Source organism: Phyllostomus hastatus, unplaced genomic scaffold (assembly GCF_019186645.2).
Source record: "Phyllostomus hastatus isolate PE091 unplaced genomic scaffold, TTU_PhHast_1.1 phas_contig_17, whole genome shotgun sequence".
Classification (NCBI taxonomy): domain Eukaryota; kingdom Metazoa; phylum Chordata; class Mammalia; order Chiroptera; family Phyllostomidae; genus Phyllostomus; species Phyllostomus hastatus.
In genome coordinates this window covers 23,601,924-23,621,987 of record NW_025333664.1, presented here as the reverse complement: position 1 = coordinate 23,621,987, position 20,064 = coordinate 23,601,924, and the positions used below count along the sequence as shown (strand labels likewise).

Genomic DNA, 20,064 nt, shown 5'->3' with positions numbered 1-20,064 from the left:
CAATTATTTGGTCCTCATTTCAAGTATCCAACAGCTATGTGGCTGGTGGCTACCGTATTGGATCATGCATGCATAAAAGACTGGGTCTAACACAAATAATGTCCCTTTGATTACATAATCATAAGCATGTCATTCTGTAACATAACAATATCACACTTGAGCACACCGTATGACATTTTAGGTGAAATGTTCAAATTGTTGTCTGCCTTATGCGAGACATTCACATACCCTACCAACCACACTCAAGCAGGCATTACTTCTGCTGCACCCTGCATTTCCATCCTGTAGAAAACTGAGCAGCACTAAGAATTTGCCCAAAGCACCTTGGCCTTTTGCAGGCTGAGGTGACACCAGAACTGGAATTCTGAGCCAGGGCTCTCTGAGCAGACTGCCGGGGGTTGGGGGGAGCCTCTCTAATGCACCTGAATGGCCCGCAGTCGAAGGAGGGTGGCAGAGACATGATGGTGTAGGCCACCGGCAGGAGGCTGAGGAAGAGCACCAGCAGCAGGAGGCCCATGTAGAAGTTGTTGGATCGTGAGGCTTTGAACACACGTTCGTGGGGAACGTTACTGCTCATCACTGCCCAGCACTGGAAGTACATGGAGGTCAGCAGGCGCAGCACGTTGATGCCCACCAGTCCCGGGGCATAAAAGGAGCCCATCCTGGAGGGGCAGAAATGACATACCCCGTTGGCTGGCAGCGGGAGAGGCGAGGGAAGGATGACAGGAGGAAATGGGATTGATGGGTTAGGGCCATGAGGTGTCACTGCTTTCTCTGAAGGTCCCAAGGGAAGAGGCTTCCCCTTTAACCAGGACATTTATCACCAAATCATAGACATTAATTCCTCAGGAGAAGGAGACACTCCAAGCATCACTGCCTCACCACCAGGCGTCTAGCAAGTTCCACGGCCTTCTGCCGGTTTCTTCATGGTTTCCCTAAAGTAACACTGCTGCCCAGAAAAGTATTTGAAAAGTTCTTAAATGAAGAGAGTTGGATATTGACTTGCATCCAGCCATTGGCATCTTGAAAGTTTCAGCTGAAGTCGTGCGACCTCCTGGAACTCCCTTCTCAAAGGAGGGGGTCCCTCAGTTCATTTGTCTTTTTTGTCTCTCCTTTTTTCCCTCCCTCCCTCCTCCTTTTTTCTTTCCTTTCCATCCTTCCCTACTTTTCCCTTTCTTCCTGCTTCCCTCTCTCCTCCTTCTGCCTCCCCTCTTCTTTCTGTTTTCCTTCTCTGTACCTCTCCTTCCCTCCCTATAGCAATGGCAGCCCAAGGGTGGGGCAGACACTGTCCTGGTTCTCATCTAGTCCTGTTGTCCAGTTTTTGTGTGACGGAAGGGAGCGTGGACAGGCCAGATGATTTTTTCCAGCCTCTCTCCAGCTAACCAGGAGGCCAAGCCTGGGATTCTAATTTGTGACTCCCCGAATGAAGTGATGCCAGACACGCTGGGTAACTCACCAGATCATTCCTTGGTTGAAGATCAAACCGAGCACGTTCCCACTAATGTCAAACTCAGCATATGAAGGCTTGAGAAACACAGAGAGAGAGAAGGCACGTTAGATGGTGTCATCCAGACCCTGCCACCAGCCCACTGGCCAAGCCAAGGCTGCTCCGTCCCAAAGGGCCCGCTCCGGTGGCCAGAGGGAAACTTAGATTCTGGGTGTTGCTTCTTTAACGTGTTTTCAAGTTTTAAAGACATGCTTTGAAGTTCTCAAAGTTGAAACTTTTTTCAAGGAAAAAAATGAGTTTTTATCTTTTAGGGCCTGTGGGCTGACTGTGTGCTCTTGGGAGTACCCTCGTCCCCAAGAGAACATTTTATCAATGCTCTTGTCAGAAATCTACCTTGAAATTATAATCAAGGAGTAACTCTAATAAAGAGAATGATGTGCAAATAATTAAATGAGAAGTCAAACGAAAGCTTAAAAAAAAACACAAAATAAATAGATCACTGCTCTGCTTCTCTTTTCTCCTTCTCATCTTCCTCTGGTCTGAGAGCATCATGGAGAGGAAGAGCTCTGCCTGGTGAATATTTTCAGTCTAACTCTGATTTTCAGAGTTTGGGAGATTTGTGAAGCGTTTGAAAGAATAAAAATATGTGAGTGACTCACGGGTCCTCATGAAACTCGTTTACAACTATTTTCCCATTTGTCTTCCAGGAGTGGAGATAAGAGGTTACAGGAGTGAGAGAAGGAGGGATGGGAAGTGAGGATAGGGAAAAAGGAAGGTCAGGCAAGCATGAATCAAAGGAGGAAGCAGCATAATCCAAACACAGGAAGGTTAAATCCTGGGAATTTAAAATTTATCATTTTAAAATATTTTTAAGGCCCTTTATCTACAGGGTTTTGTATATTGCTTAGAAAAATTTGCCTTACCCCAAGATTATATATTTTATATTATATATGCTTTCTTTTAAAAATGTATGATTTCATTTTTTGATGTTTAAAACTTTCGTTCACTTACAATTTATTTATTTAGGTAAAATAGGCGAGAGAGATAGCTCCCTTCCAGTGGTTGACCAGTTGTCTCAATCCATTTGTTATATAATCCTTCATCTCCCCACTGGCATAAAAGTCTCCCTTTCTCACAAATGAAATTCCCATACAGATTGTATGAGACTGTTATACTCATTGCCAAGTTTGTTTATTCTGTAGTACTAGTTTTAGTTACTGTAGCTTCATAGTGTGTTTTAACATAAGGGTAGGTCTAGTCTCTTTCATTCGGCTGGTTTAAATTAGTGGCTGGCCATTTCCACATGTTTATTTTTTAAACAAACTTTAGTACTATTTTGGGATCTTGTTGAACTTATAAATTAATTTGAGGGCAACGACACTGTAGCAATGTCACGACATAAAGATCCCATCTTTCTGAGAAAAAGGTTTTGCACCCTTGTTCTCAGGTGAGATTATGAAGTCCCCCCCACCCCAACTGAGGAAGAGTTGAGTAGGCCTGTGTAAAACTGTGCTGGTGGCTAAAAGAAAAAAAATATGACAGAGACCTATACCTGTGCCCTTACCTGGGCCAAGTACCCTGCTGCAGGCCAGGTGAAGATGACATAGTAAAGAAGATATGGAGCTCAGTGAAGGGGGAGGTCCCTCCCAGCACCAGTGACCACTGGGTGGGTGAGTGAGGTGTTTTGGGAGAGGCACTCACAGGACAGATGAGGCCAGAGGTTCTGCTGGATCACAGAAGGGCTCTATGGAAAGGAAATGACACATAGTCAGAATAAGCAGCTTCCCAGGTAGGTGGGGAAGAGGAGTAGCCCATGTAGAGAATAAGAGTAAAGGAGGTTTGTCAAAGCACAATCCAGAAGACAGAACCTATGGTTATTATGTTCTTGGTGTGTTCCAGAAATTTCTGAAACATTCACATCCACATTTGCCCTACCCAGCTCCAGGATTTCATTAGAGCTTGAAAAATTAGGAACTACCATTTCCCCTTATCACTTTCACTGTTCCCGTGGCTTGCACAGTGTGGACGTGGAAGCCTGGGGTCCTTTGCCTTCCCTAAGGGGAGGGGATGCTGCTTCAGCATTTCTCTACCAGCCATCTGCTCAGCAATGAAGCGTGTGGTCCACCCTTCCCAAGGTCAAACGCCTGCTTTTCCTAGATGAGAAGGTCATGTTGTTAATTGCATTGGGAAAAGGCAGATAGGACACTTAGAGGTAATACACATGAAATACTTTTCTACTTTACAGAGCTGAGACTGGCATTAAGCATCTAAAAAAAATGCACAAGAATGCATCTGTCTCTATCCCAGAGGATGGTTCAAACAACTTTCTGCAGAATGTCTGTGAGACAGTGACCTACAAATCCAGCCTCCAGGTCCCAGCACCAGCAGTAGTTCATGAAGCGGACAAAACAGGCCCTCAGGAAGTCCCCCACCAGGATGGTGATGTATGTTACCAGCATGTCAGACACTGTCAGCCTCATGAATTCCTGCAAGGAGCACAGAGAAAGGGGGTGGTCAGGGCTGGAACTTGCCCACTTCTCCCAACTGACTGCAGCCACACAAACCCTGCCCCACCCACCCACATTCTTCTCTGTGAACCTCCAGTTCTTGGGGGGACAGAGTGGTGGTGGTGCAGAGCAAGGACCCAGGCTTTGGGAAACATTTACATAGGTCTAACCTCTATAATTACTAGTGTATTTCTTTGCCAGTCTCTAAACATCTTGAAGTTAATATTAACCTTGCAGGGTTAATAGGACACTTACTTATTATGTATGCAAATTGCCTGGCATGCTGGTGATGCCCAATGCTTGGTAGTTATCAGCACTTCTTCGCAGATATAGGATCTGAAGGCTCACCCCTTACTTTCCCCACCTGCTCTGGAATACCAGCTGCCCCAGCTAATATTAAATCTGGTCATTGTCACTGAGGACAACAGCTGGCTCTTCACTTCTAGCTAATTGGATTTTTTTATTATAGAGAGAAAATAATGTAGGTTTTTTACAGAGGCACATAGCAGAAGAGGCAAAGACAAAGGAACGAAGATTGTTTTTCTTTGTAGAGTGTATATAGTTTATTACTTTTTGGCTGGGGTGGGGGAATTTAAAGAACTACCAGATGTCATTATAACCTAAAGATATCTAGTAGATTTGCAATTCCTAGGGGGTACAAGGGTCCACTTTGTTCATTTTTGTATCATCTGAGAGGATTAATAAATTTCTGTGGGATGAACAGCTGATGAATGTTTAGGGTTATTTCTCAGCAATAATTCAGGTTAATAATGCTCCTAAGTGTTTTCATAGACAATCCAGTATGTATTAGGTCCCCTCTCTGCACAGCATGATGCTCTGAGGCCCGGGGAGGAGGCAGTGGAGGACACCAGTGAGCAGGAAAGAATGCCAGCAACCCATCATTACCAATGAGCTCAGAAGGAAACAAGCTTTCATCAGCATTGGGAACAGCGACGGGCATCAGAGAGGAGGGCAAGAAGGACGCCTTCCAAGGATGTGAGGCAGCAAAGGAGAGAATCTATGGCAGAATAATCCAAAAGAATCATGTAGGTAATGAACTCTCTTTGGCCTTCTAAAGAGGATGGGTTGTATTGACTTGAAGATTCATTCTCTGTCACACACTGTGATGGGTTGAAAGCAAGAGCTGAGGAAGCTTAGTGGCTCTGCACACTGAAGACAAGGAAGATTTGAAGAGCATGGGGAATTTGGACTGGGGGAGGCAAACAATGGTGAGTCTGAACCCTCCATGAAGGAAGTGGGGAGGAAAGGCCCCAGGATCCCATGGGAAAGAAGAGATATTTTTCCCTGCAGGGCTGGCCACCGAGGAACCTGCAGGCAGTGTTCAATGGCGTGTGTGATGTAATTCCTTCCTTTGTTGTGCTCTATCATCCTCAGTTAAACACACTGTTGCCTGATGCTCTGTGTGAGTGAATTCTTCAGGGGATCCAGGAAAAAGTCATAAACTCTGCATCTCAGTGGGGTGACTGATGATTAGAAACCCCATGCAGAGAAATGGAGGTGAGGAAGAGAAGGCAGCTGATCCCTGTGTTACCTGTGAATACTTCAAGGTTCTGCCTACGGAGGCAAAGAACACTAAGCTTTGAGGTCCACCCTGCGCAAGTTCCAGGAGTGGTGGTGAGAGTGGTAAGAGGGAATAGTAGCTGTCAATTTTTGAGACTTCAATGAAAACCATTAATTCTCTTGACAGAAAAATGCACAGATGCACATACACAAAAAGTCCTGCTTCCAATTTTTAGGAGTATTTATTCATGATTTCCAGGTGGAGAACCCTCAGGCTTTCAGCAAAAACTACAGTACAACTCTAAATAAATTGAAGTGATATTAGATTGATGAATGAAACATAGAGAAATATGTGGGATGCTGAAAAAATGGGAAAGTGAAAAAGTAAAATGTTTCTAAGGAATACTGGCTGGATATTTTGGTGGCTTAAAAGTGGAAATGTCAAGGAAGAAATAACAAGAACTGAGGACAAGGATAACCTTTTCAGGAGAGCTGGGCTACTCACAATGCCCACGGCTGTCTCCCAGCAAGAGCCCCGGGGCACATCAGCAGGGTGCAGGGGTGGCCGGGGGAAGCTCTCGTTCCAACTCGAGGAGTTGTAATAGTTAAACAGAGTCCAGTGAGTGATGTTCTTTATTGTCTCTTCATTAGAAAGCTGGAAGAGAAGGCGGTGATGAGGGTTGAAAGGAACCAGGGATGATCCTTCCATTTCCACGGGAACATCATTTAAAGCCAGAACCTTATCACCTCATCTCTGCCCTGCCCCTCAACAGAGTCTCCCCCAAAACATTCTTGGGTCTTTTCCATGAAGTTATCTTACATCCATCCATCCATCGTCCATTAGTCTACCTGTTCATCTGTCCATCCACCCAATCATTCATTCTTCTTTTGAGAAGAATTTATCGGGGTCTGTTCTGAACAAATAAGGCAGTGGTGACACAGGAGCGAACAAGAGATGGGGCATTCCTCAGAAAGTTCACAGTCCAGCAGGTGACAGAGACGAACAGACCATTGCAGAGTAGAGCGATGAAGAGAGCAGTGGGAAATTCTCTGGGGATCGAGGAAATTCACATCAGACAATGGGAGCCACAGAAGACTTTCTGGAGGAAGAGACATCTCAGTCAAAACCTCAGGTAGGATTAGTCAAACATGGGGAGAAGAGTGGACAGAAAGGTAGGGGAGAATTTTGCTCCATGGAGGAAATGTGAGGCTTAGGAGGGTGGACCAGTCCACTGGGGTAGGAGGGAAGCCAGAGATGAGAAAGGAGCGGTAGGCAAGGGCCATATCCAATCACTTCCATGCTTAGAACCTTCTAGTAGCTTTCCTGTTAATCTCAGGAAAAAGTTCATGCAGCTCCATAATGAGGAGGGAGGAGTGAAGAAGAGGAGCATCGTCATCTGGGCCTTCCCCACTTTTCATTTTTTTTACTTCTTTCACTCTGCTCTGTTGTTTAGCAATCCTGCAGTTCTCTGTTTGCGCCAGCTGCCCCCTCAGCCTTTTCCAGTCTCTGCTAAGATTCCTCAGGGGGTTCTGGAGCCCCTCCTGTGCACTGCCCTGCTGCCCTGGGCTTGCCCCCACTGACACACATCCTGCAGTATGCTGTACTGAATGAGTCTCTGTCCCGGCCCAGAATGTGGACACCCTTGGAACAGGACTGAGTCCAGCTCTCTGTGTACCCTGAGGGCTTGACATAGTGGGTGCTCCACAACCATCTAGTGAACAGTGATGAAAGATCTCAGTGGACACTTACTTGGCTGGTAAACGCTTATGGAAGCTATAAAACAATAGCAGAAAGGCTGCAGATAAAGTATGAAGGGTTCCAAATGAACTGTGTATGATCTGAAAAAAGACAACCTATGAAAAAGATACCAAAGAACTGTAGCAAAATGGTAACAATGGCTATCTTTGGGCCATATCTTGGGGATTTTTTTCTTCATTTAACTTTTCTGAACTTCCCAAAATGTATTTAATTAATATGAAGAGACATTAGGAGATTATGATATTTTAGAAAGGAAATTTGGTGGGCACCAGAGACTGGGGAGTTTGTGGTCTTTACCTTGAGGTGGACATCATCCATCAGGGCCAAGAGAAATGTGTAGAGGTTCCCCAGAAAGAGTGCAAAGATGCGTCCCAGCTGCCACTTCAGTCCAATGCGTGGGTGGTAATTCTCCAGGGCAGCAATCGTTTCAAACAGAGGGGGACAGAACATCCCAAGCAGAGACATCACAATTTCTACCTGAGAGATTGGGAAAGCCTGGGTTACTTACTTCGTCAATAGCCCTTGGTTGGCCACCATCTCTGTACCCCCAGGCCATGCATCTCCATCTCCTTGTTGCCCTCTCCTCTGCCTCTGGAGATGCCCTGGGGTCTCCACAACTTGCCATGTGACCCTGGCAAAGGCACCAACATGTCCCGAGCAGTCAGTGTATGTCCCACACATCATAATTGATCTGTGACTGGTTGCTATCATAATTGTTGCACTTAGCATTGATAAAATAGCCAACTTTCTTTGAGAAGTGAATGATCAGCCCCTGGGACAGTGCCTTGTGTTCTGTAAAGCTGTGAAGTAGGTAAGAGTCACCGTGGCAGCCCTCATCTAAGTTGCACGGAAGACAGGAAGCTCAGATCACAGAAGGGGTGTATCAGTAGGGCATGTGGTGGAGAGCATGGCATTTGGAGTCACAGGGCTCTGGGTTTGAGCCCCAGCTCTATTCCTTGCTGGTTTTCTAATTTAGGAAAAGTCACCCAACTTCATTGAGCTTCTTATTTCTTTGTGTGTAAAATAGTGATGGCAATTCTTATTGTGAGAAGCAGAAGAGATAATGAATGGTAAGTGGTAAGCACTCAATTTTGCCTCCAATTTTGGGAGAATCCTGACTTCATAACTGAACCGGACCACAGCAGAATATTCTCTCTGCAACTAAAACTGCTCACCCAGTGGAAGGTAAAGTCCTGAACTGCTGACCAAATTGTAGGTTGGTCGGTACTGCTTGGCTGATCCCGACTTCCTCACTCTCACACTGACCATTGGCTTGGCTCTCATCACCTTCATACCTGCCTAGTTCTTCCCACCACTGCCTTTCTTTACGTATTTATCTAATGCTCAGCATAATTCCTGCCTTTGCCACAAAATCCTGATCATGTTATTCCCACCTTCTGCTGCTGTTTGTGCTTTGGCTTGTTCTTGTCAAGCCTGCTTCCTAAGGAAATTACAATCCACTGAAGAGCAGAATCCACACAGGGCATCTTTCATGCTCCCACACAGTTAGTGACCTGATGTTTTAGAAGAGTTAATTGTAAATAGCATGTACCTTTTAAAAATCAATCTGGGGGACTTCCAGCCAAGATGGAGGCATAGGTAGACACACTGTGCCTCCTCGCACAACCAGATAGGGACAACAACAATTTAGAAACAGAATAACAACAGAACTGACAGAAAATTGATCTGAAAGGAAGTCAGACAACCAAGGAGTTAAAATAGACATGTTTATCCAGACCGGTAGAAGGGGCAGAGTCGGGCAGCCAGGTGGAGAGGGGTCGTGGCACAAAGAGCAGTGGGACCAGGAGCATAAGGCATCTGGGGCACGCAAGACAGCAGCGGGCAGACCATGGGTGCAGGGTGGCAACTGGCAGACCACAACCGGCGGTGATTGTGAAGCAAGGCACTGCAAGTAACCCAGGGTCGCAGCATCAGGAAATAGAGCCTTGGGGCACTGATTGGAAAAACCTGTGGGGGTTGAGGTGCAGGGAGAGACTCCTCACAGGAGAGTTCATTGGAGAGACTCACAGGGTCCTAGAATGTGCACAAGCCCACCCACCCAGGAACCAGCACCAGAAAGGCCCAGTTTGCTTGGGGGAAGTGGAGGAAGGGACTGAAGTCCAACAGAGAGTGGAGCCAGTACTACTGTTCCCTCTCGGACTCCTCCCCCATATACAGCGTCACAACCCAGCAACTGGGCTGCCCCGCCCTGGTGAACACCTAAGGCTCTGCCTCTCATACGTAACAGGCGTGACAAGACAAAAACAAAATGGCCCAAATGGAAGAAGAGATCAAAGCTCCACAGCAAATACAACTAAGTGACCGAGAGATAGCCAACATATCAGATGCACAGTTCAAAGCACTGGTGATCAGGATGCTCACAGAATTGGTTGAATTTGGTTGCAAATTAGATGAAAAAAATGAAGGCTATGCTAAGTGAAATGAAGGAAAATGCACAGGGAACCAATTGTGATGGGAAGAAAACTGGGACTCAAATCAATGGAGTGGACCGGAAGGAAGAAAGAAACAACCAAACAGAAAAGAATGAAGAAACAAGAATTTAAAAAAATGAGGAGAGGCTTAGGAACCTTCAGGACATCTTTAAACATTCCAACATCTGAATTATAGGGGTACCAGAAGGGGAAGAGGAGCAACAACTAGAAAAGTTATTTGAACAAATAATAATGGAGAACTTCCCCAATCTGGCAAAGGAAATAGACTTCCAGGAAGTCCAGGAAGCTCAGAAAGTCCCAAAGAAGATGGACCCAAGGAGGAACACACCAAAGCACATCATAATTACATTAGCCAAGTTAAAAATGAAAGAGAGAATCCTAGAAGCAGCAAGAGATAAGGAGACAGTCACCTACAAAGGAGTTCCCATCAGACTGTCAGCTGATTTCTCAAAAGAGACCTTGCAGGCAAGAAGGGACTAGAAAGAAGTATTCCAAGTCATGAAAGGCAAGGACCTACGTCCAAGATTGCTCTATCCAGCAAAGCTTTCATTTAGAATGGAAGGGCAGATAAAGTGCTTCTCAGATAAGGTCAAGTTAAAGGAGTTCATCATCACCAATCCCTTATTTTATGAAATGTTAAAGGGACTTATCTAAGAAAAAGAAGATTAAAAAATGTATAGTAAAATGACAGCAAACTCACAATTATTAACAACCACACCTAAAACAAAAACAAAAGCAAACTAAGCAAACAACTAGAACAGAAACAGAACCACAGAAATGGAGATCACATGGAGGGTTAGCAACAGAGGAGTGGGAGGGGGAAAATGGGGGAAAAGGTACAGAGAATAAGTAGCATAGATGGTAGGTAGAAAATAGGGGGAGGGCAAGAATAGTATGGGAAATGTAGAAGCTAAAGAACTTATGACATATGGACATGAACTAAAGGGGGGGAACGTGGGTGGGAGAGGGTGTGCGGGGTGGAGGGGAATGAAGGAGGGTAATGGGACAGCTGTAACAGCATAATCAATAAAATATATTAAAAATAAAACATTAAAAAATTCAATCTGATTGTTATTGCCTTTAAACTGTAACTTTAATCCATTTACATTTATTGTAGTCACTGATACATTTAGATTTAAATCTATATAATGTTTGCTTTATGTTTGTCCTGCCAGTTTCATATTTCTTTTTCTGTCCCTTCTTGCTTTCTGGGGGTAGACAGATTTTCTTCTTATTATTTAATTTGTTTAGCTTATGATTCTGTGGGTCAATATTTGATTTTAGGCTTTGCTAGGTGGTTCTTCTGCTAGTCTGACCTGGTTTCACTCATGAATCTATGGTCAATTGATGGTTGATGGCTTCATTCACGTGTCTGCGGGTTGACTGGCTACCACCTGGGGCGATGGGATAACTGGGCTGTGTGTCTCATCATTCAGCAGGCTAGTCTGGAATTGTTCAAGTCATGGAGGTCTCAGGGTTCCCAAGAGAGCAAGATCCAATACAGAAGCACTTTTCAAGTCTGCTTATATCATAGTAGCTAATGTCCCATTGGCTAAAGCAAGTCACATGGCCAAGCTCAGCTGGATTCAAGGGATGGGGAAACAGATTCCACCTCTTCATGGGAAGAGTCAGAAAATCACATTGCAAAGAAATGTGCATACAAGGGTGGGCAGGGTTTGTAGCCATTTGCCAACTGCCACAGATGTCAAATTCCCAAAATAGATTTATGGATTCAACATTATCACAATAAAACATCAATATGCTTTATTGTGGATCTCAATGAGAAAATCACTCTACCAGATATCAACACATACATTAAAGCCATTGTTTATGAGTGTGCTATTAGTGCAGATTAGTGCAGGCATAGACAAATAAACCAGGGGAGTAAAGAAGGGAGCTAGATCACAGGCGTGCATTAATAAGCACTTGATTTATGGTACATGGCACTGCAGAACTGTGAGGAGAGGATCACCTCATTAATAACTGGTATTCACTGACATGATAATTAAAACCAGCTATTTCTGCTACAAAAGCCTAATAATGGGTGATTCTTTGCCCAAGATGTTTATACTACTAGATTGGAAAGAGATACAGTTTCACTTTTTAAAACAAGTCCTATAATCCAGACTCTCACTAATCCAGCCGAATGACATAGGAACCAGTGAGATTTCCGTATTCGCCCCTAATATCGGCTTCCACAGATGCCCTCCTTACCTCGTTCCTTTCATACCAGCTGACGTTCTGCATTTTGGAGAATTCCTGCGATCGCTTCACCACAAAGTAAATGAGGTACCCACTCCCACACAAACAGCAGATGATGAGAAAGTTGGCCAGGACCCGGAGGAATCTCGTCAGGTGGATATTTTCCTCTTTATTACTCTCTTGTTCATCCACTATTGATTCCTTAATGTGTGGAAATGAGATGTGAATAATGGAAGGACAGGAACTGCCAGGAACCACCAGGAACCACGGTTGGGTTCCTGAGATGACTGCTTTCTGTATTTCCATAAATGAAATAATACAGAGTGGCGGTATGAAGCACTATTGCCTACAAGAACTAGTTCTTTCCTTTCAGAAAACATATTTTGTTGTTACTGTTATTCTGGTCCATATAATGACACAAGCTTAGATTTATTAAGTAATTGCTATGTACCAGATGTGGAGCTAAACACTTCCCGTGCATTTCCCCTTTTAATCCCAACAACTAACCAACAGAGCGATCACTATTATTACCCAGATCACAGATACGAAGGATGAAAGAAATTTCAGTAACTGTTTGGGTTTTAAAGCTGTAGATCAAATAGATTAAAATGGATAATTATTATTTTTAAGCCTTCTAATCCAGAGGCTGGTTTTTCTATAAAAAAAACTTCTGGCCAAACTTTTTCTATAAACAGCTCAATAGTAAATCTTTTTGGCTTCGCAGACCATGCGGTCTCTCTCACAGCTACTCAACTATGCCATTGTAGCATGAAAACAACCATAGTGAGGATATAGATATGTAGGCATGGCTTTGTCTCAATAAAATCTTGTTTACAGCAGAAGACTGGATTTGAACCCTGCATTATAGTTTGGTGACTTTATTCTAATCCATGAGCATGGTATATTTCTGTATTTATTTAGAGTTTTAAAATCTTTTTCAGCAATATTTTGTACCTTTAGTGTAGCAATCTTCATATTTTTGGTTAAATCTATCACCAGGCATTTTTAAATTAAATTTTTCAAAAATTGATTTTAGAGAGAGAGAAAAGGAGAGAGAAAGAGAAAGGGAGAAAAAGAAAAACATCAGTTTATTGTTCTACTTATTTATGCACTCATGGGTTGCTTCTTGTATGTGCCCTGATGGGAGAGTGAACTTGCAACCTTGGTATATAGGGATGATGTTCTAACTAACTGAGCTACCCAACCAGGGCAATTCCTAAAAATTTTTTATAGTTCATGTAATATTATTGTAAATGGAGTTCAAAAATATTTTCTAATTGTTTGCTGCTAGTGTATAACAATACAACAGATTTTTTAATCATTAACCTTGCCTTCTGCATCAGTGACTCTATGAAGACACAATTAGTATATGTGAGACCAGGATGGAAACGAGGTCTCTTGGGTATAGAAGTACGTGGTAGGAAATTGTGCCAGTCAGTTAACAGTTACTGCATTCACATTCAGGGGCAACTAACTCGTCAGGCAGTTAACATGCATGAACACAGTTCTCACAACGTGAGCCCCGTTATGGAAATGTTATTATCTTGGTTTTGAATGGACTCAGAGGTTCAAAGTGCTTCATAGGCATTGACCTCTTTTGTCTCTCTCTGGTAGGCCCAGAGGAAGAGACAAAGCCTTCATCGACCCCTGGCCTGTCCTTGGATGCCCCATCCGAGGCTCCCCATTCCTGTGAGAAGAAGGGGAAAGAGCTGCGTCAGCTGCCTGCTCCACCCACTGCCATGCTCACAGGACTTAGGAATTGCCCTGGTTGGGTAGCTCAGTTAGCACAGGACTTCGGGGCTCACGAAACCCACGTGAGTGAGTTGCTGAGCCCAAACCCTGCTCCTGGGGGTGTACCTGCCATCTGCAGGTACCCATCAGTGGGCAGCAGCTCATTTCTCCCAGGAAGGGCCAGGAGAGAGGAGAGGGGAAAAGACAAGAAAACCAAGCATAGTTGTGTTATAAATCTGACCATTTCTTGGTCCTGGGGGCAAGTCTGGCTGATCAGACAGGAGAAATATTGAACTATCAATAACTCTGAATGGTTTTTTAGTCATGGAGGGAAAAAACAAGATGTGCGATGCTTCAGTGTTACAACTTCTGCCTGCGTTAATTTGGTTACCCCTTTGTTTAATAGAGAGAGGTGTACAGGTCATCTCACATCTTCTCTGTGAACCAGTTGATGAGGTAACTCATTGTGGAGTTGAGTACATAATTAATTCCTTCATTCTTACACCCCCAAACCAGGATTCTCAACTCTTTCCGGGTGTGCTAATCACTTGAGAGGAGCTTTTTAAAGAATCCAATGCCAGCACCCCGCCTAAGACCAGCTACCCCATATTCTCTGGGGTGGGACCGAGAAGATTTTTAAAGCCCCTGAGGTGATTCAAACATATGTTAAAAGCTTGAGAGCATCTGCCCCAAAGGCATCTTTTCATGTCCCTCAGCAGAAAGCAGTTCCACAAGGCAATAGGCATGACCAGGTCCCAACATCGGTGGTTCTCTGACTTATTAAGAAACCGATGGTGGGTACCAGCTGTGAGCATTTTTTCTTAAAGGTTTGAAAGCTGGGCTCTTGCTTCAAGTAAAGCTCTTGCCACAGATTATTTGGTGATCTTACTTCCTATGTCTCAGCTGGGAGAAGTCTCCCAATGACCAGAGGCACCCAGAGCTCCTCCAGGAGGTGGGAGCCGCCCCAGGTGGCTGGCTACCTTGAAGCTGGTGGTGATAGAGGCGTACTTGTTGTCGGCCGTCTCTGAATTCCCGATCAGGTAATCCCAGCTGGTGAACATCTTGAAGCTGAACGTGAAGTTATCATTCTCTCCCTCGCTCGTGCTGCCCTGGCTGTTGCTGGCCATCCTGGAGGGTACACAGCACTGTTGTGATACTTGCCCTGTTTTTGCTGGTCAGCCCAAGGGAACCCTGGCCTGAGCCAATACTGGGCCCAGGTAGCAGACATCTGATAAAGGGGATGAACCACGCAGGAACACAGGTCAAGACAGGTTTGATTCGGAGTGCTTTCTCCCCAAATTCAGAGTCCCCTGCAAACACACATGGTGTCACTTGTGTAACAAGCCTGCAGGATAGGGGACACATAGCTGTGTTTTCTATCCCCATGTCTGATTTCCTGGGGCTTGACTTGCCTCCTAGTGCTGGAGAACTCTTTATTCTCACAGAGGAACATTCCCTTCTAACTTATCTATTTTCTCTGATAGAAAGTGTATTCTGATATAAAATCCAATAAGCCTTGAGATAGTTGGTGCTTTTCTTAAGTAAGTTTGGTTGAAAGCACCTTGGACCTGCCTGGTTACCCAAGCATTTCATTCTACCTATCCTCCACCTCTCTTTGTGGAGTTTCCTCTCTGGAGGTCAGCTCTGTGGGAACCCCACAAGTCCAAGCAGGGGCTCTATCAACCACTGTGTGTGTGTGGTGGGGGTGCGGGGGGTGCGATACTCTCTAACTCTGTCTTATGGGTTGGCTTTGGGATTTGCGTTCCAGGGGCTTGATTGGCTTAGTTAGCCCTTTGGTTCCACATTCTTGGACGTATCTGGGATAATAGCAGGGGAAAATGTAACAACACAAGGCTAAGAATAAAGCCAAGTCTGTCTCCTTGTTTTTTTTCCCTGTTGCTTGATGGAGCAGGGCAGCCACGTATCACCTCATGGTCACTGCTGCATGCTGGGCAGTCCCCTCATGGGCAGCAGCACTTCCCTTGATGTGACACAATAGAAGGCCCCACTGGGCCTGCACATGGCCCTTCAGGGTTTCTATCCAGGCTTTGAGAGTTCTCTGCTCCTGTCCTGCAGACACAGCTGCCCCTGCTCTTCTGGGAGAAGCGACCCCTTGTGAAGGGTGGTGAGCCCTGGTGGTCAGGTGTGTGCAGGAGACTGCGCCGCCCCTCCCTGAACCAGCCTCTGTTGATTGGTGTCCCCTGACTTAGAAGAAGGCAGTTCATGGAATGGGTCAACTTTTTCTTTAGAGAGCATGAATTAAGAATCACAGACATAATTACAACACAGTTAAGAACCAAGTCCATTTCTGACCACTGAGACAGGTAGAGTCGGGGCCAGTGAGGATACCATGGTTAATCAGAGCCACATTCATTCATATAGGCATATTGTTTATATCATAAACAACATGGGCTGGGTTCTCACATGCAAGCAGTTATAGAGGAACAGCAGAGTTTTTTAAGAAAGTTGAACTCTGGGGAAAGCCAAAACAGGTCTTGCAAACCTCTCTACCCTTCCCTTACCAGGTACCATGCTTCCCCTCAAACCACACTGGCCTTTAGACAGTTTTTGGTACTTGGATATTTCCTACCTCAGGGTCTTTGCACATGCTCATCTTTTGTCTAAAATGCCTCAGACTTTCAGCATGGCTGGCAGTTCTCAGGCTCACCTAAAGCAGTTTCTATCCCATTTCCCAGATCTCCCCACATTACCCTGTTTGTCTTTTATACCCCACATGACAACCTGCTCTTGCTTTGCTTATTTGTGGGTTTTTTGTTGTTTTCTCTCTCAGTTCCCCACAGGAAGGTGAGTGGTTAGAGAGTGGCCATGGGAGCGGGATGTCTCACAAACAAAATTAAAAGCCTATAAATAAGTGGTCATACTTACGATCTAATGACAATCATCAGGCTATAGCCGAACACGCTGACCCCCACCATAAAGTAAGCCATGGGCAATCTGTACCTCAGCCACCCGATGGTCCTCTGGTCATTGTAGTAGCCGTAGAAGAGAGCAGAGTATTTAATGTAGCCCTGTGGGACAGCAAATCCAAATGCTCTGGGTTTGTAAGCTCGGCGAGGTCAGCAGACACTTCCATTCTACCGGGCATTTCTTTCTCAGGGGTTTAGCGGGAGTCTGAGGGGAGGAAGGAAGAGTTCTGGGCCCTCTTGTTCTTCCCTTCACTTCCCTCAATTGTTCCCAAGTCTATCCATATCTCCATGTCTCCCCATCTTTTCTTTCTCCATTCCCTCTATTCTCCATTACACGGAGTGCAAAGAAATACAGAACGGAGAGGAGAGTGTTGTTAACGTTAGGGATAAAACAAAGGATAAGGGGTGCATGCGTGCATGCGTGTGTGTATGTGTGTGTATGTGTCTGTGTGCACATGCACAAATAGCTTAAAATGTTTACCCTGACCATAGGACCCTGAGCACAGGTAGGGAGGCACTGAAGGTGTGTGATGTGTTCAGGGACTTCCCCCAAACTTGATAACATTAGGGCATAAAGTGTGGGGTCTTAGACAGACAAGGGACTGAACAGGTAGGAAACAGCCAGGTCATGTTTTGTAAACCCAATTCAGAGCACTGGATTTCATTCTATTCGGGAATGGGAACAAGTGACTATCAGAGGTAGGGGATGACAAGGGCAGGTCTGCACTGTGCAAAGATTGCTCTGGCATCAGAAGGCATAGAGATGGCAGGAGCCAAGCCAAGGCAGGGAGCAGAGGTGGAAGATTCTGGCAATGTCCTGCAATAGTGCGGTGTTGTTCAAAGGAGAGGTAAGGAGGGATAGAGACAAGGGGACCAATTCAAGAAATATTTAGTAGGTGGGCTCAGACTTAGTGACTGATTGGATGTGGGGTTGGGGTGGGTATGACGGAGAAATATACAATGACTTTCAGGTTTCAGACTTGAATGATTGGATGAACGTTCGTTCCAATAAAGGAGATGGGGAAGAGATGTGGGTTTGGTTAAATAGATGTTGGAATTTACAGAGTGGTAGGACATTCACTTGAAGGTGCCATGTGATACCTGGGGGAAGGCTGGGTTGAGGTCTTCATATGGGTATGGGGAGGAAAAACTGTACTGTAAGCTCAGCTTACACTGATCTGACAGAATGAGGGGGCAGTGTTCTCACGGGGACTCACATTCATCAGGGTGTGCACCTGGAGAGAGGGACCTATGAAGGGGGCTGAGGGGAACAGAGTGGGCTCACTCGTTTTGCATAGTTCTGGAATTCTATTTGATTGAAGCACTGGCTTTTCAGTAATTAAATGCAACCTGTCTCACGTATCCATGCAATTTTTTAGACCTCCCAATCACAAAAAGAAAGTGCATCAGAATGTTGGCAATGGTACCTCAAAATCCCAGAGAACGGAAAAGTCCATGGCTTTCTCTTCCTCGGCCCGAGGCACTGTCTTCCTGGGTATACTTCCGTAGGGCATGCCCATCAGCACCTGCGCAGGGACAGAATGACACAATTATGTACGGGGAAAATACAGACACACGGAAACTTTCCTTCTCAGAAAGGGACACACTCACTCTCTTCTTTAAATGACATTTATTGTGATCCTGATTTTACAAGTAACACACTTACTGTAGAAAATGTGGGAGGTATTGTACAAGGAGGGTAAAGCGGGATAAATGCTGGTGGAAGGAGACTCGGCTTGGGTTGCTGAGCACACAACACAATATACAGATGGTGTATTATAGAATTATACACCTGAAACCCATATTAATTTTATTAACCCAAGTCACCTCAATAAATTCAATAAAAATAGAACAAACAATAAAGAAAATGTGAAAAAGCACAGAGAGCACTTAAGAAATGACCTGCCATCTCTGCATCTTAAAGATAATGACTATTAGGTAGTTACACGTTTCCTTTCAATTGTTTTTTGAATTTTATACATATTTCAGGCTGGTTATTTATCTTAATATTATTTATGACCAGTTCCCTGTATCATATGGCATTCTCAAAATACAGTGGCTTCAGAATATCTAACCACATATATGTAGCATAAATTTAACAAATCCCTATTTCAGATATTAGAGTAATTCTAGTTCTTCGTGTGTACACAGTTCTGGTAGTAATATTTTTACATATATTCCTATATTTGCATCATTAATTGTAAAAATCACAATTATATTAAATGCACACATTGATTTAGGGAGGACCGACTTTTCTGTAACATTCAGTTTTGTGTTCCGAGAATGCATCCTCCCCTTCATTTAGTTGTGCTTTTATCCTGCAGTGCTTTATAATGCTCCTCAGAAAAAATGTTCTAACCCGTTAAATTGGTTAACAGTTCTTTCATAGGTTTACTGCTATTGTGAGTGTGAGAATTTTAAATTTCCTTTCACACTGGATTATTGACAGTATACAAAATGCTGCTGATACTTGCTTATTTAAAATTACCTGGCCATCTCAATATGCTCTTCCATTAATTCAAGTAAATTTTGGTAGACTCATTGGGATTTTGGGGGGTATACAATAACATCACCACCAAACTAAAGTAATTTTGTGTTTTTTTCTACAAAATGTGTAAGTTTAATCTTCCTGACTTACCACATTGTGTAGAAATTTCAAAATGATGTTTAAAAGTAGTAGAGGTGGAGCATCCAGTGTTGCTCTTGATTTTCAGTAACAGAGGCTGTAATATTTCACCCTTTAATGTAACATTACTTTTGTTTTTTATTAGATTTATAACTTCTAGGTAATTGTCTATATTTTTTGTTTGTTTTAAATTTATATTCCTATTGGGAAATATATTGTATATAAATAGTGTATATATATATATATATATATATATATATATATATATATATATATATATATATGCATAGTTGTTCATAACACACAGAAAATGAAGTATGTGTACCCACTACCTAGTCTAAGAAATAGAGCCTTTATAATATCCTGGGTTTGCCCTCCCTGATCCACAGAAACTGTGAGATAATGAATGCTTGTTGTTTTCAGCAAAAATTTTTGGGGTATTTTTGTTACATAGCTATAGATAACTAATGCAAACCCAAATATCAAGAAAGAAATAATAAGAGTATAAATTAATGACATAGAAAATAGAGATGCATAAGGACCTAAATGTGAATATTTACAGTAGCTGTATTTATAATAGTCCTAAACCGGGAACAACCCAAATGCCTACAACTGGTGAATAGACAACAAACTGTGGTACATCCATACAATGGAATACTACTCAGCAGTAGAGGAATGAACTATGGATACATGCAACAACACGGATGAATCTCAAAAACACTGTGCTAAGTGAAAGAGGCCAGACACAAAGTAACTGCATTCTGCATGATTCCATTTATATTTCCTCCCTTTCCCCTTCCCTTCCTAAAAATCAATAGATAAAAATTAAAAAGAATCAACAAATCCAAAGTTGTTCCCTTTTTTAAAATATAAAGGTGTCTTTTTTTTAAG

The 20,064-nt window shown here is 43.7% G+C and overlaps 1 protein-coding gene across 2 annotated transcripts in view; it reads right to left on the bottom strand.

Moving 5' to 3' along the window:
- Positions 1-20,064, bottom strand: part of TMC2 (transmembrane channel like 2) — a 62,832-nt gene that overhangs the window by 21,420 nt on the left and 21,348 nt on the right. For both annotated transcript variants that reach the window (XM_045832593.1, XM_045832592.1), the window contains exons 9-17: positions 17,975-18,073; positions 16,507-16,649; positions 14,601-14,748; positions 11,902-12,090; positions 7,532-7,711; positions 5,981-6,130; positions 3,805-3,933; positions 1,457-1,524; positions 423-662 (exon numbers count right to left, since the gene is read on the bottom strand). In XM_045832593.1, coding sequence (XP_045688549.1) covers positions 423-662; positions 1,457-1,524; positions 3,805-3,933; positions 5,981-6,130; positions 7,532-7,711; positions 11,902-12,090; positions 14,601-14,748; positions 16,507-16,649; positions 17,975-18,073 — 1,346 coding nt within the window. The remainder of the gene's footprint in view (positions 1-422; positions 663-1,456; positions 1,525-3,804; positions 3,934-5,980; positions 6,131-7,531; positions 7,712-11,901; positions 12,091-14,600; positions 14,749-16,506; positions 16,650-17,974; positions 18,074-20,064) is intronic.